This window comes from Pseudoliparis swirei, chromosome 9 (assembly GCF_029220125.1).
Source record: "Pseudoliparis swirei isolate HS2019 ecotype Mariana Trench chromosome 9, NWPU_hadal_v1, whole genome shotgun sequence".
Classification (NCBI taxonomy): Eukaryota; Metazoa; Chordata; class Actinopteri; order Perciformes; family Liparidae; genus Pseudoliparis; species Pseudoliparis swirei.
Window position 1 is genome coordinate 2764851 of NC_079396.1, and position 13986 is coordinate 2778836.

The 13986-nt window shown below is 46.3% G+C and overlaps 1 protein-coding gene across 3 annotated transcripts; it reads right to left on the minus strand.

Moving 5' to 3' along the window:
* Positions 1 to 2508: 2508 nt before the first annotated feature.
* rbbp8l (retinoblastoma binding protein 8-like) lies at positions 2509 to 13265 on the minus strand. Of its 3 annotated transcripts, none has more exons than XM_056422697.1 (14): positions 13230 to 13265; positions 11169 to 11253; positions 11019 to 11061; positions 9401 to 9496; positions 8966 to 9078; positions 8804 to 8879; positions 7532 to 7707; positions 7400 to 7443; positions 6874 to 6935; positions 5869 to 6613; positions 5688 to 5784; positions 5516 to 5607; positions 5304 to 5451; positions 2509 to 4094 (listed from the first exon to the last, which is right to left on the minus strand). In XM_056422697.1, exons 2-14 carry the CDS (start codon positions 11227 to 11229, stop codon positions 4033 to 4035), a joined length of 1815 nt encoding a protein of 604 aa, XP_056278672.1. In that variant the 5' UTR covers positions 11230 to 11253; positions 13230 to 13265; the 3' UTR covers positions 2509 to 4032. The 3 variants fall into 3 exon arrangements, with proteins under 3 accessions (XP_056278672.1, XP_056278673.1, XP_056278671.1); XM_056422698.1 differs by having other exon boundaries at positions 5549 to 5607; positions 11019 to 11079; XM_056422696.1 differs by having other exon boundaries at positions 11019 to 11079.
* Positions 13266 to 13986: the final 721 nt, after the last annotated feature.

Here is a 13986-nt window from a genome sequence, read left to right on the forward strand (position 1 = left end):
AGTTCCCTTAGTTCCCAGGAGGATATGTACAGGACTTTTCTCTTCCCTGCTTCCTAAATGGCCCCAAAATTTAAAAAAAGTACCCTTGAAGCCAAATTGGTCTCTGTGTTGCCGCTCTGGATGTCGGAGCCGATGGCCGGAGGGAAGAATGGATTAAATGGACGGATGCCATGGATGGGCGGACAGATGGGACGGGACACATTTGCATGGTGGCCATGGACCACTCTAACATGTATTCAAATGAGTGGGACAGCCATTATTCATGCTCATGGGCGGAGGCTGGGGGGGGGGGGGGGCTCTCCAGATGTAATCCTTAATCAACAGGCGGGATTAGAAACCGAGGGAGGGCTGCATAAGAAGATGAGGTTAAGAATGAAATGAATTTGATCAGGAAGAAAAAAAACAGAACAAAGGTGTGATGTAAGATTTTGAAAAAAACTGGTGAAAGGATAATAGAAAAATAGAAATATAAACATGAGGGATGAAAAGAGAAAAAGCCGATGACGTTGCACAATGAGCCTTTTTTACTCTTTCACGCATGCCTCAGTTTCTGGCTCTTAATATTCAAAATTCAGATCTAAATGAGTTCCTCATTTACCGGGTTGGAGATCCACAGATAACTTCATTTGTATACAGAAACATGTGAGCACACGCTTCACGGCTTTTGTTGTTTTACAACTAACAGACTGACGAACACATTCACCTCCAAGTGTATGGGTCTGGTACCTACAAGACCCATATGAAGAAGACCCATAGGAATAATACCCATAGGAGCAAGACCCATAGGAACAAGACCCATATGAAGAAGACCCATATGAACAAGACCCATAGGAACAAGACCCATATGAAGAAGACCCATATGAAGAAGACCCATATGAACAAGACCCATATGAACAAGACCCATATGAAGAAGACCCATATGAACCAGACATTGTTCCTTGTTCCTATGGACCTTGTTCATATGGGTCTTGTTCCTATGGACCTTCTTCATATGGGTCTTGTTCCTATGTTGTCTGGTTCCTATGGGTCTTCTTCATATGGACCTTGTTGATATGGGTCTTCTTCATATGGGTCTTGTTCCTATGGACCTTGTTCATATGGGTCTTGTTCATATGGGTCTTGTTCATATGGGTCTTGTTCCTATGGACCTTGTTCATATGGGTCTTGTTCATATGGGTCTTGTTCATATGGGTCTTGTTCCTATGGACCTTGTTCATATGGGTCTTGTTCATATGGGTCTTGTTCATATGGGTCTTGTTCCTATGGATCTTGTTCATATGGGTCTTGTTCCTATGGACCTTGTTCATATGGGTCTTCTTCCTATGGACCTTGTTCATATGGGTCTTCTTCATATGGGTCTTGTTCCTATGGACCTTGTTCATATGGGTCTTGTTCCTATGGATCTTGTTCATATGGGTCTTGTTCCTATGGACCTTGTTCATATGGGTCTTCTTCATATGGACCTTGTTCAAATGGGTCTTCTTCATATGGGTCTTGTTCCTATGGACCTTGTTCATATGGGTCTTCTTCATATGGGTCTTGTTCCTATGGACCTTGTTCATATGGGTCTTCTTCATATGGGTCTTGTTCCTATGGACCTTGTTCATATGGGTCTTCTTCATATGGGTCTTGTTCTTATTGTCTTGGGATGTGCTCTTGACTTGGGTCTGGTTCTTGACCTAGGACTCCTTATTGTCTTTGGACTAGAACTTGATTGGTTCTTTTTTCTTGACTGCAGTGGTTTTTGACTTGGGTCTTGTTCCTGATTTGGATCTTGGTTTTTGCTTGGGCGTTGGTCTTGTGTCTTGTTCTTTCTTTCTTCTTGACTTGTCTTAACTTACTTATTGTTATTGACTCAATACGTCACAGCTAGGTAGAAGCATCTCACTTGACATTGTGTTTTGCCTTTTTATGGTTGTGGTTAACAGAAGAGTCTAAAGCAAATGTGGCCTCCAGGACATGAATACCAGAATTATTACAAATAATAACATTCTAGTCTTAGTGTTCCACAAAATATATACAAAAAAAGACCAAAAAAACCGTCAGATCACACTGAACATTTTAACTTTCCCCCAGTCACATCCTGTGGGAGGAGATGTGAACACATACAGACTTTCATGTAGATACATCTTGAATAGAGTTGAGGAAATGCTCTGCACTATTGCAAACATTAATAGAATATAACTTTAACCTACGAATCTTCCCCTTTTTAAATTAAATCTATGAATAGAATAGTTTTACAGGAATCTAACCATTGAGAGGACTTCCTGTAACAGTACAGTTGTAACACACCACAAACCGTTGATGGTTTCCACTGGTTTCTACATCCCTGTTCATCAACCCACAAACATTTTGCATAATATCCTGATATAATGTGACTTATATTTCCCAGAACACTCAGCATTATTCACTGGGGGTTATTATGTGTACAGCAGGTGTGTGGTAAGCCTGTTAGAGCAGGAAATATAAGAGCTGGATCGTAAACACAGGGCGCTACGGAAACAACACTAAAAAAAACGGAAGTTTATTTCAGCATTAGAAGTAGTGCAGTCAGACAAAAGTTTCTAAGAGTATACGCTGTATTTCTGTTGAGGCCACACAACAATACAGCTTCATAGAGATGGATTAGCATACTGTAAAAGCCAAAGCCCGTTAGGACTTACAATACAGTCAGTCTCATTTTAATTAACTGAGAGATACAAATGGCAGGGGAAGGCTATTTTGTCCAATGACCGTTGACCAAGTGCTTAATGGACTCTAATGGCTTTAGAGAGACATGGTAGAAAAAACGAGGAATCAATAAAACAGCATTACGGCTGCTCAGGGTTTCACACAGGATAATAAAGGACTGAAAAATAACAATCACTTTTTTTTGGTAAATATCGACTGATTCTGCCCATCGATTAGCACATAAACATTCCAAAAAATAGCTTATATAGTTACACAAAAAGGACACGTTGACTTAATAGCGCAGTATCACAAAGGTGTCGGTTATTCAACTGACTCCGTCACTGTTTTGTCTTTTTTAATCGCTTCTGACCGCCAGCTGTTACAGCTGTGAACGGAAAGTTAATACTTGCAAAATATGTGTGTTCTGAAAATGAAAAAGAGGAAGAGGAACATGTTTTTTTTCTTGGTTTTCACTGAAGACCGTGGTGGAGGGGAGGCGCCGTGTCAGAAATAGATGCAGTGACAGTAAAGCCAGTGTGTGTTGTACTTTGTGTACTGTTGTTACAAAAGTCTGTGTTTTTAAGCTTGACCGCATCTCAGTTCTCCACCAAACAACTATACTGAACAGGTTGCTAATGTGTGCTTAAATGCACATTAATGTTTACCTTTAAATTCAGATGGAGAGAGTCAAAAGCACAGGTGTCAAACACAAGGCCCGCGGGCCGAATGCGGCCCACCACGTCATTTTAAGCGGCCCCTAACGGCTTGAACGACATATGATCGCCTTTATATCCTGTGCTTTTATTTTGAAGGTTTCAAATTAAATGGATTTGTGTTCTCATATTAGAGAAATGTTCATGTGTACGATATTTCTACTCTGGAATAAACAATAATCAAATGCAAAGAGAGTTATCCAACAGTAACGGGAGTAGTTTAAACAGTGCTTCAGTTACACCGGTCCTTTAAGAGGCGGCCATGATGCTGATGTGGCCCACGGTGAAGATGAGTGTCCTTTTCATAATATTTTTGATTTCGCACCTTCGTGGGAATGGAATTTGTGTCGTTAAAAAAAACAACTCAATACCTAATAGATGTTGTCATCAAACCACCGGCTCCTTTTGGAATGTCAAAGGTCACACATTGAGATTTACGTCAGCAGGAATTGGACATTTACCATTTATTGCAAACACTATATGGTACCAGATGTCAAACGTTCCTGCTCTATAAAATGACTCTTTGAATATCCTGAATCTAAACGGAATATTAATGTCCATATAAATGTTGGATTTTTCCGGTGGACACCAAAACGCCACATGAATCCACATTTTGTTTTTGCCTCTGCTGTGAGTCACTGTTGTGTCTTTAGCAAGTGCTCTTCTCCTCAGGTCTCACTGAGATCTTCATCTTCCTCTCCCGCTGGATGTCTGCGAGGAAGAAAAAGGAATTGTTTAAAAAAAAAAGAAGAAATTTGGCGAGGGTTGGTCTATAACCCCCTTTTCCATTAGAATTGAGTTTAATCACTATGAATGTGTGAGAGATCCATACCTGGGTTTTCAGGTGATATGTGTATGATATGTAAGGGATGTTGAACTACCTTAGATATCATGTGTACAAAAAGACGGAAGCAGAATGTAAATGGACAACGTAGGGTGCGTCTTGGCCCGCATGAAGCTTTAGAAATGAGTTGAAGACCAGACGTATAAAGGGAGGAAAGGAAGAAAGGAAGAGGGGAAGAAAGAGTCATCTATTCCACGATTTCGATCAAAGGAGCGTGACTGTTCTGCCACTATCACATTCAAAGCATCACAGTGGTTATGAAACAAAGTATAATTCCATTTGGGCTCCATGGGGAATGAGAGTCAGATTTCACATAGGATTGACCCTCCGCTCGTTACCCATCTACGGGATTTGCCGACCTGGCGACACCAGGAACAAATCGCGTGAGGCAAAAAAGTTGAAATATTTGAACTTTGCCGGAAAATTCGCCTGATGACGAGTTGGGAAAGCCAATCAGCGTTGAGCTGCTCCTCCGTTGGTGAATCTAACTGCTGCTTCTCTAACGGAGCTGGAAGAGTCATTCAGACGGAGAGGTGAAAGTCACCGAGCTGTGTGAGCCTACGGGTGATGTCATGTATAAATATATATAATATATTAATGTTATGAACCCAAACACGAGGGCGTGAGACCTTCAGACGTTTGTGGGACGTCCTCAACAAGTATGAAGCAGAACTAGTGGTTAGTTCTTCATGCTGGATGAAGGAGATGATAACTGTTTCCACGGAGTAAAGACACAGAGATAAGCCCCGCCCCCTCTAAAGCGCGAATGAAGCGAATGACCCACAAATAGTCAAGCGAGTAAAGCGTTGTGACCATTCTCAACCCTTTGGGTGAGAATGCAGCATCAGACTTTTAAGAGTCTCGAGTCACTGAAGGAAAGACATCACTCGACCACGAGACAGTAACGCGTATTCCTCGTGGAAATGGAAACCGCTTCCACGGAGTAAAGCCACAGAGATAAGCCCCGCCCCCTATAAGGCGCGACTGAACGCGGAAAAAAAGCCACGGATACTCAAGCGAGTGAACTGAAGCGTAAGAAAGACACACGAGGACTTGAGCCGGGAACCAATGCCTACGCTCTGTTTCCGAGTCTCGGTCGGTTTCCGTCTCCGCCGACGCCCTCTTCCTCTTGCCGCCGCGGTTGTCTTCTTGTCCTGACACGCTCCCCTCCTCCTCGCCGTGCTCGCCCGAGCTGCTCGCCGGCTCAGTCGCCGGTGACGGCGCCTGCGACACGGAACGTTATATAAAGATGGAGTTTGAGAAAAACATGCGACGACACGGCCCTCACCGGTATCTGCTCCGGTGGCAGGAAGGACCTCACCTTGCCATTCGATGAGAAGGATTCTTGTAGAGCAGAATTCAGGTTCTCCAGCACCACAACTATTAGACACATGGAACCAAGTGTTAGTCCAATGTGCACCATGAACACACTCGGATGCGTATGAATCCGAACTCCTCACCTGGCCGTAAGGATATGGTGAGGACGGGCACCTTCTTCCCGTTGCTTTGGTCGGTCTTCCCGTTGCCCTCCTCTTTCTGCTCCGGCTCTTTGATTACCTGTTGCGACGAGACCATCGTACCATGAATCCCGCCTGTCCCCTATTCACCATTTCTTTCGATGCTATTGCCAAGAGAAACTACCTTGTGGTTGTGGTCACTGGGAGACTCTTCTTGTTCTCGTTTGACCGGTCGGCCAGGAGTCCAGGAGCACGAGGGAGGAGCGACAGGAGAATGGGATGATACCGCTCCAGGTGAAGATAGATTTGCCTTCCCGTCCAGGTCTGGGCTCATGTGTACTCTGTCTCCACCATGTAAGGATGTGGGCGAATCATCTCTTCCCCACGGGCTGGATTTGGACTTTGCTCGATCCGATAAGTCCAGAGGCCCGTCGTACGCCTCTCTTAGACCTTCGGCGGAGACCCTTTCCGTTTTGGTAACCAGAACTTCCTTTTTCTCTTGGGGCTTAGTTTGAGTCTCGACGTGCTCTTGCAGACTTCTCAACCTGAACACCACGGTGGGCTCTTTGGCGTGGGGCTGAAGGGCGCTCAGCTTGTGCCAAGGAGACCCAAACACCTGCCTTAAGGGGCTGGCGGCGTGTTGGCTGGTCGGGATCAGGTTGGGAAAGCGCGGCAGGTTTGACTTGGCAGACGGTTGCAGCAAGCTGGTCCCGGGAGCAGCCGCCGTAACCCAGTCTGAGGACTCGGATACACCCCAGGGGAAACTGACAGGGCTGCTCTTGATTGGCTGAGGACGGCAGGGCACGGGAGCGTGGAGCACATGTCTGCTGGGGTTCACTTCTCCACCAGTCAAGGAAGAAGAGGTCTTGAGAAGGAGAGCTTGAGGAGGTATGGTGCAGCGCTGGTCCGGTCCGTCTACACACTGGGCTCTAAGTTGTGAGAAACAGATATGTAGAGGTTCAAATGTCTGTAGAATTAGGCAGTAATGCATTACTTAGTGATAGAAAGGTCATTTAAATCTTTAATATAGGCTTTTGAAGTTGACTATTGGACTTTTTTGTCTTTCAAAATTTCAATTTCAGCACATTCAATCACTAATTTGTTCCATTCACTAATCCATATGTCCAAGGTTCATAGAGTGGCACGCCATCTTTTGTAGTTTGTTACTTCCCATGTCCCTCTGTCCTACCTCCTCTCTCCAAGACGGGTCACACCGTGCTCCGTCCTCCAGGAGAGAGGCTTGTACGACTCCTGTGACAGTGGGAAAAGGTTCAGAGGGAAAAAGGTATCACCATATGCGGGGCTAATCGCATAAATTAAAGTAAGTTTGATATTTAAAATAAATAAATAAGAGTGATACCCACTCTGTGTCGGCTAAATATTCAGCTACAACCAGGAGAAAGGTAGCTTAGCTTAGCATAAAGACCAGAAGCACCGGTCACAGCTCGCCTGGCTCTGTCCCAAAGGGATTTTATTTGTTTTTACACATCAGGAGGATAAAACTAAAATGAGAAACACTTTGTTTTTGAGAGATACGTGGATGTGGAGGCCCTCTGATGTTACATTTGGAATTTGTGATATTGGGCTCTATAAAATAAACTTTATTTCATGTTTTTGCAGGCTAGCTGTCTCTTGACCGTATGCTAAGCTAGGCTAACGATCTCCTGACAGATATGAGGGTCTCCTGAGCCAACTCAGGACATTTAGAAACTCACAAAGTAGCTTCTGTTCATCCCTCTCAAGCGCCTTTGTTCACTTTCTGTCACGAAACACAAACAAGAGCGTCGTGTAAGAATGAGCGTGTGATAAACAACAACACAAACATGCTCCCAGCTCTTCGTCCTCACCTTCAGCTCGTTGGTCCGCCTCGTTGTTCGCTGCAACGCTGCCATCTGCTGGCTGGTTACCGGCCCTGCCGGTGGCCTGAGAGACGAGGGCCACGGGGCCAGGTGAGGGTGGGAGGTCAGGGGAGCTGTTTGGTTTGACCTCTGTGGTGGTGCTGCTGCTGCTGTTGGAGCATTTTCTGCACAAACACACACACACACACACACACACACACACACACACACACACACACACACACACACACACACACACACACACACACACACACACACACACACACACACACACACACACACACACACACACACACACACACACACACACACACACCATCAACCACTGGGAGTTTACAGGGAGATCCTTTTTGAATGCTAATTGTTATGATATTGGTCATGCAAGCACAATGTATATATATATATATATATATATATATAGATGGTTATAAAAACATCCAACATATTACATTTATACAAAAAAAGGTTCACTTGTCCGTTCTGCTCTCATTCTATTTCTGGGCGTATGCACCTCACACACAGAACCATGAAGGTGGCATCTGGAACCGAAAACGGTCCTTCAGAGTGATGCCATAGAAGAACCATTTCTGGTTCCACAAAGAACCTTTCGAACCAGGGTTCTTTAAAGAACCATGTCTTTAAAGAGTTCTTCAAAGAACCTATAAAGGTGTTTCAAAAAACCTTCAAAAATGGTTCTTTAAGGCACCATTTATGGTTCCACATAGAAACTTTGTTCTTGGGTTCTTTAAAGAACCATTTCCTTAAGGAGTTCTTCAAAGAACCTATAAAGGTGTTTCAAAAAAACCTTTACAAAAATGTTTCTTTAAGGCACCATTTATGGTTCCACAAAGAACCTTTCAAACCAGGGTTCTTTATAGAACCATTTCCTTTAAGAGTTCTTCAAAGAACCTATAAAGGTGTCTCAAAGAACCTTAAAAAATGGTTCTTTAAGGCACCATTTATGGTTCCACATAGAAACTTTGTTCTTGGGTTCTTTAAAGAACCATTTCCTTAAGGAGTTCTTCAAAGAACCTATAAAGGTGTTTCAAAAATGTTTCTTTAAGGCACCATTTACGGTTCCACAAAGAACCTTTCAAACCAGGGTTCTTTACAGAACCATTTCCTTAAAGATTTCTTCAAAGAACCTATAATGGTGCATCAAATGAAAGAATGGTTCTTCAGTCGGTGATGGTTCTTCATAGAACCACAAAGCCTTTGAAAGAACCCTTTGAGAACCTTTTCTCGTCGGTGTGGACTCACTCCAGAGCTGCTCTGATGCTCCGCAGCTCCTCTCTGAGTTGCTTGTTCTCCTGCTTCAGGTTGTTCATCTCTCCCGCTGCAACACAGAACCCCGGGTCAGAGACATGAAGGGCGGAGCGGTGGATGGACGGATGGAGGAGAGGTGGGGTTGGAACACCGTACCCAGCAGAGTGATGTGCTGGATGCTCTGGATCTGCGAGGACTCAAATTCCTGCTGCCTCCTCTTGGCCACCTCCTGAGTCACGGTGCAGCGGTCGCACAGCCCCGCCCTCAGCCTGCACAGGAACACACGGTTGGCCGGTGTCCAAAGAAACACTCGCATCATTTCACATCCAGGTACTAAACGCCGCGCCCACATCCAACAGTCCAACAGAGCCGGACGACGTCACCTCCGAATCGAGGGGTGACGCGTTCTATCAAACCTTTTGAGCATTCGCAGCCGCACTCGGTCCGGGGCGACGGGTCGTCGGTGGTGATGTCAGCACACTTTTAAATAGGTAATGAGGAGGTGCTGACATTACCGTGTTTGCTGACTCAGTGTTTGCTGACTTGTCGGACGAGTTATGTTTATAAATATAGAAGATGACCTCGCTGTACCTGTTCTCCAAGGTCTTGATGTTCTCGGTGAGCACTCGCTGCTGTTCTTTCATCTGCTGGTTTTTGGAAAACAGGTCCTCCATTCGCTTTGTATCACTGTTCACACAGACACACACACACACACACACACACACACAACAAGAGTCACGCTACTGTTCGAAGGTAATGCCAATCCGATATCGTTGTCGTCTCTGGAACATTCATTTCCAGAGAAGCAGTCCTGTTGGTTTCAGCTTCTTTTCATTCATAGAAGTGAAAGTTTCAACAACACCACAATCAGAATTCAACTTTTTACGTCAAATAACGGAAGGATTATTAGGGGAAATTTACTCGAAGTTCACGCTCAATGAGGGCGGACTTTACAAAGAGCACTTCTTGTTTTTTTTGTGGCACTTTATTGTTTTTTTTTGGTGGCCACCTTGTTATTTTTGCCAATTAAGCTGTTTTTACGCAACCAAAATGCAACAGTTAACCTTCCTGAAGTGAAATCCCACTGCAGTCGGTTTGCATTGTGAAGAGAAGTGTCATTGTGTTGTGTTCGGAAAGAAGTGTGTCGCAGAATTGCAAACACATATGCGCCGGGAAACACACCGAATAGACTCCATACTAAATAAAGCTCTTTTCATATGATAGAAAAAGATTAAACTGAAAACAAGAAGAACTGGAAGTGAAATTATTTTTTAAAAACTGCCCTGAGGATAAAATGCAGGGAAGAGAAAAACTGGATTGTTTTCAAATTCATTAAAAAACAAACCCGTGTGCTCGAGTTTTTAAACTTTGATATAACTTTTGATGTATTTGTTACTGTTGTTAAGCATGGCCAACATTTACTTCCATTCATCGAGACATTTCTATGTTTTTTGGGTATTCTTTGTTCACCGGAGAAGTCGAGGTGTGATTGATACACAAATGATTTTTTTCTGGTATTCCTTTTTATAATTAAACACATGATGTGGATGAGATGCAGGACTTTACAGAGATTTATGAGAAATGTATTTATTACCTCAGTAAACAGAGTTTATGTTTCAATCTCGTGTTTCAAATCTTGCAGAATAAAGTTAATTTCGTAAAATGTGGTGATTTAGAGTAAAATAGACCATAAAGCTGTGTGGTTTAGGGCGGGGCTTACTGTGATTGACAGGTCGCTGTCGCTACCAGACATATTTCTATATGGCGTCTCTACGCCACTCTGCATTCCATCAATAACAACAGTGACATCGCGGTGACCTCGTGGGGACATCGCTGTGACATCACGGTGACATCGCGGTGACATCGCGGTGACAGGACCGAGGATGAAAAGAAAGAGACGCGTTGCCCTTTAAGTGCGGGAGCACGTTTGGATGCTTCTTCAAAGATGGGAAACTCAAACAAACGGCCACTCTGTTCTTTCTTTCTGATCCAAGTGGAAAAAAAGAAACAAAGAATGTAACGACTCGGCGCCGTGTTGCAACAGGAGCTCTCATGCCGAGCTGAACGCGACCCGGCTGCAGAAGGCCGGGCCGGGGGGACCGGCCGGCCCACAGAGGCTTTCACCTGTGCTCACCTGAACCTGAGAGTCTTGTGAGTGTCTAAACATGATCCTGCAGAGACCTCAGCGAGGAGCCAGCGAGTCACTCACCAGCCTTTCTTGTTGGCCAGCTCCTGGATCTTCCCCTGCCAGCCTGGAACCGACAACACACCTGGTTATGTTTATCGGGAATGATATGAGATATTACAGCCCTCTCTCTCTCTCTCTCCCTCTCCCTCTCTCTCTCTGATTTCCACTTACCCTCCACTTCTCGCTCGTGGACCTCCCGCAGTTTGAGGAGCATGCTGTTGAAGCATTCCATCGCAGTTCCACTTTGAGTCTGACTCTACAACAACAACAAAGGAGAGAAAGTTTCTCCCATGTTTTCTGATGGATTGATTGCATTTAAGGAGCGGCGACACAATAAATCCGTCGGTTACGGAGCGCTCGGGCGTTGAGGCCCGCGGCGCCTCGTGGACGCGCGGCGGCGGCATATATCGAAAAGGGAGATTGAGAAACCGGCTGGACGGGTCCCGCGAGGCCTGGCACACGGCCTCGAGTTCCCAGAGCACGCTATTGCGCAATGTGTGTGTACGTGCACGCACACGTGCGACAGCGCCGCCGGAGACCGTTGGTTTCGTGTGTCTGTTGGTTTTTTGGGGGCGTCAAAACCGACAAAATCCTCATCGTGCGTTTTTTCTTCTTCTGCTTCCCGCTCACGCGTGACTGATCTCAAATGAATAACAACAATAACAAGAATGATGAATTCTGGTTATATTTTTTTGGGGGGGATCCGGTTCTCTCGACGTGTCGGGATCCGTCCGCCGGCTCGGAGCCGCGGAACAAGAGAAGACTTGAAGACATCTCCGGATCATAAAATTCACACGCTCCGGTCGTCACCGTGTCACAGTGTCGTTACTTTGTGTGATGATGATGATGATGATGATGAAGTTGCGTTAGTTTAGCACCGAGCCCAGCGTAGCCAGTGGCGACTGAGCGCTCGTCTATACTGGGATCGGGTGTTTGCCCCGGCTGTATGCGAGCTAGCTGCTAACTGCCGAAAGCTAAAAGGTAACAAGTAGGAGCTAGCTGCTAACTGCTAACTCCTAACAGCTTACAGGTAACAGCTAGCTGCTAACTGCCGAAAGCTAACAGGTAACAAGTAACAGGTAACGGGTAATAGCTAGCTGCTAACTGCTAACAGGTAACAGGTAACGGGTAATAGCTAGCTGCTAACAGCTATCTGCTAACAGGTAACAAGGAACAGCTAGCTGCTAACAGGTAACAGGTAATGGGTAATAGCTAGCTGCTAACTGCTAACAGCTAAATGCTGACAGCTTACTGCTAACAGATAACTGCTAACTAGGGTATGGCCACGTCTCCAGCGCTCCTGAGGACAGACTGGCCACGACAGAGACTCATTATCGCCCCCTGGAGGTCCAAGTGGTTATTACACGACGGGCCGGGGGGCTAGCTAGGTTAGCGTGCTCAGGGTCCCGTACGTCAACGCTGTAACGCCACGCGACGCCGTCTCCGACGCGACCTCGACGCCGACGCCTCTTCACCTGGTTTTTTAATTTTTAAAAAATGTTTGTCCGACACCGACTGACGCTGCTCCGAAACGAAGAGGCAGCGGCCGGGTTCTAGAGGAGAACCCGTCCTCGAGGAGAACCCGTTCTGGAGGACGGCTCGCCTCACTCGTCGGGCGGAGAGAGAGAACGCGTTCAATTTCCTCAACCGGCGAGAAATGTGCGCGGAGATAACAATAAATGAATACAGGCACGCCCTGCACACACACACACACACACACACACACACACACACACACACACACACACACACACACACACACACACACACACACACACACACACACACACACACACACACACACACACACACACACACACACACACAGCACATGCACACACACACACACACACACACAGAACAAGCGCAGACGCACACACATGTGCGTGCACACACACGCTTGCGGGTTCGCGCGCACACACACACACACAGATAGAGGGACACAGATACAGACACACACACACATATACACACAATCAGACACACACATGGACGCACACACATACACACACACAGGTATGGACGCTCTCAGCTCCCGGAGCATGACAACGTGCTCCGGGATCAGAAGTAAAAGTTTTATATTTCCACACACAGAGTTTCAGAACGTGGTTTAAAGCGCTGAAGGCCCCAACAGAGGCTCCTCGGTCGCTTCCTGAGCGCCGCCTCGTGTCCTTGACCTCCAGCCAGACGCACACATACCTGCGCCTCGCCGCTCCGCCCGACTCGACTCACCTCGACAGCCGGCGGACTCCTTCAGCTCGCTCCGATCCGGAGATGGGCCGGGCGGTACGAGGAATGAGAGAGAGAGAGAGAGAGAGAGAGAGAGAGAGGATAATGAGGTGAGGGAGAACGCCCCACAACCTGCCCTTCTCTCATCTCTCCACCCCAGAGAACCGGTCGGAGCTGTCGTCCCCTTAAGGAACACAAACACTGAGGCCCGGGCAAGTTCTCCCTTGATTTTCCTGTTCCTGCTGAAATCCCGCCGAACCGGTCCGACCGGCTCCGTGAAGCCCGGCGGCGCGGATCGAGGGACAAAGACGATTGAGAAACACAAACATGTGATGCGGGAGCTGCAGTCGTCGGAATCACAGGCGGGAGAGCGGAGAGCTCCTCCGGTCTTCAGCAGGTTCAGAGAGTGAAGAGAACTTGAAGTCCGACACGTTGACCTCAGAACTCCGTCTGTCGGGTTCTGAATCTCAGGGAATAATAAAGACTCAGGGACAAAATAATGAGGACGGGAGACTTTGTCCCGAACTGTAACCCTCAGTGTGAGAAGTGTGATGATTTGATTGTGAATGATTCCAATTTGATCAACTCGTCATGTCTGGAGTTCTGAGCTCACACGGCACAAACAGGACGAGCCGCGAGGCCGCCACACGGGGGCCGTGGTTCTGGTGGGGTGGACACGATGTGGTGGACACGTGACTGTGATGGACACGTGACCGTGGACACGTGACTGTGATGGACACGTGACCGTGGACACGTGACG

Coding starts and splice junctions, on each gene's coding strand:
- rbbp8l (XM_056422696.1), bottom strand. CDS start 11,229: ATGGAATGCTTCAACAGCATGCTCCTCAAACTGCGGGAGGTCCACGAG. Junction 7,708..8,803: donor AGCATCAGAGCAGCTCTGGA/GTGAGTCCACAC, acceptor GTGTTTGTGCAG/AAAATGCTCCAACAGCAGCA. Junction 5,452..5,515: donor TGCCACCGGAGCAGATACCG/GTGAGGGCCGTG, acceptor TCCGTGTCGCAG/GCGCCGTCACCGGCGACTGA.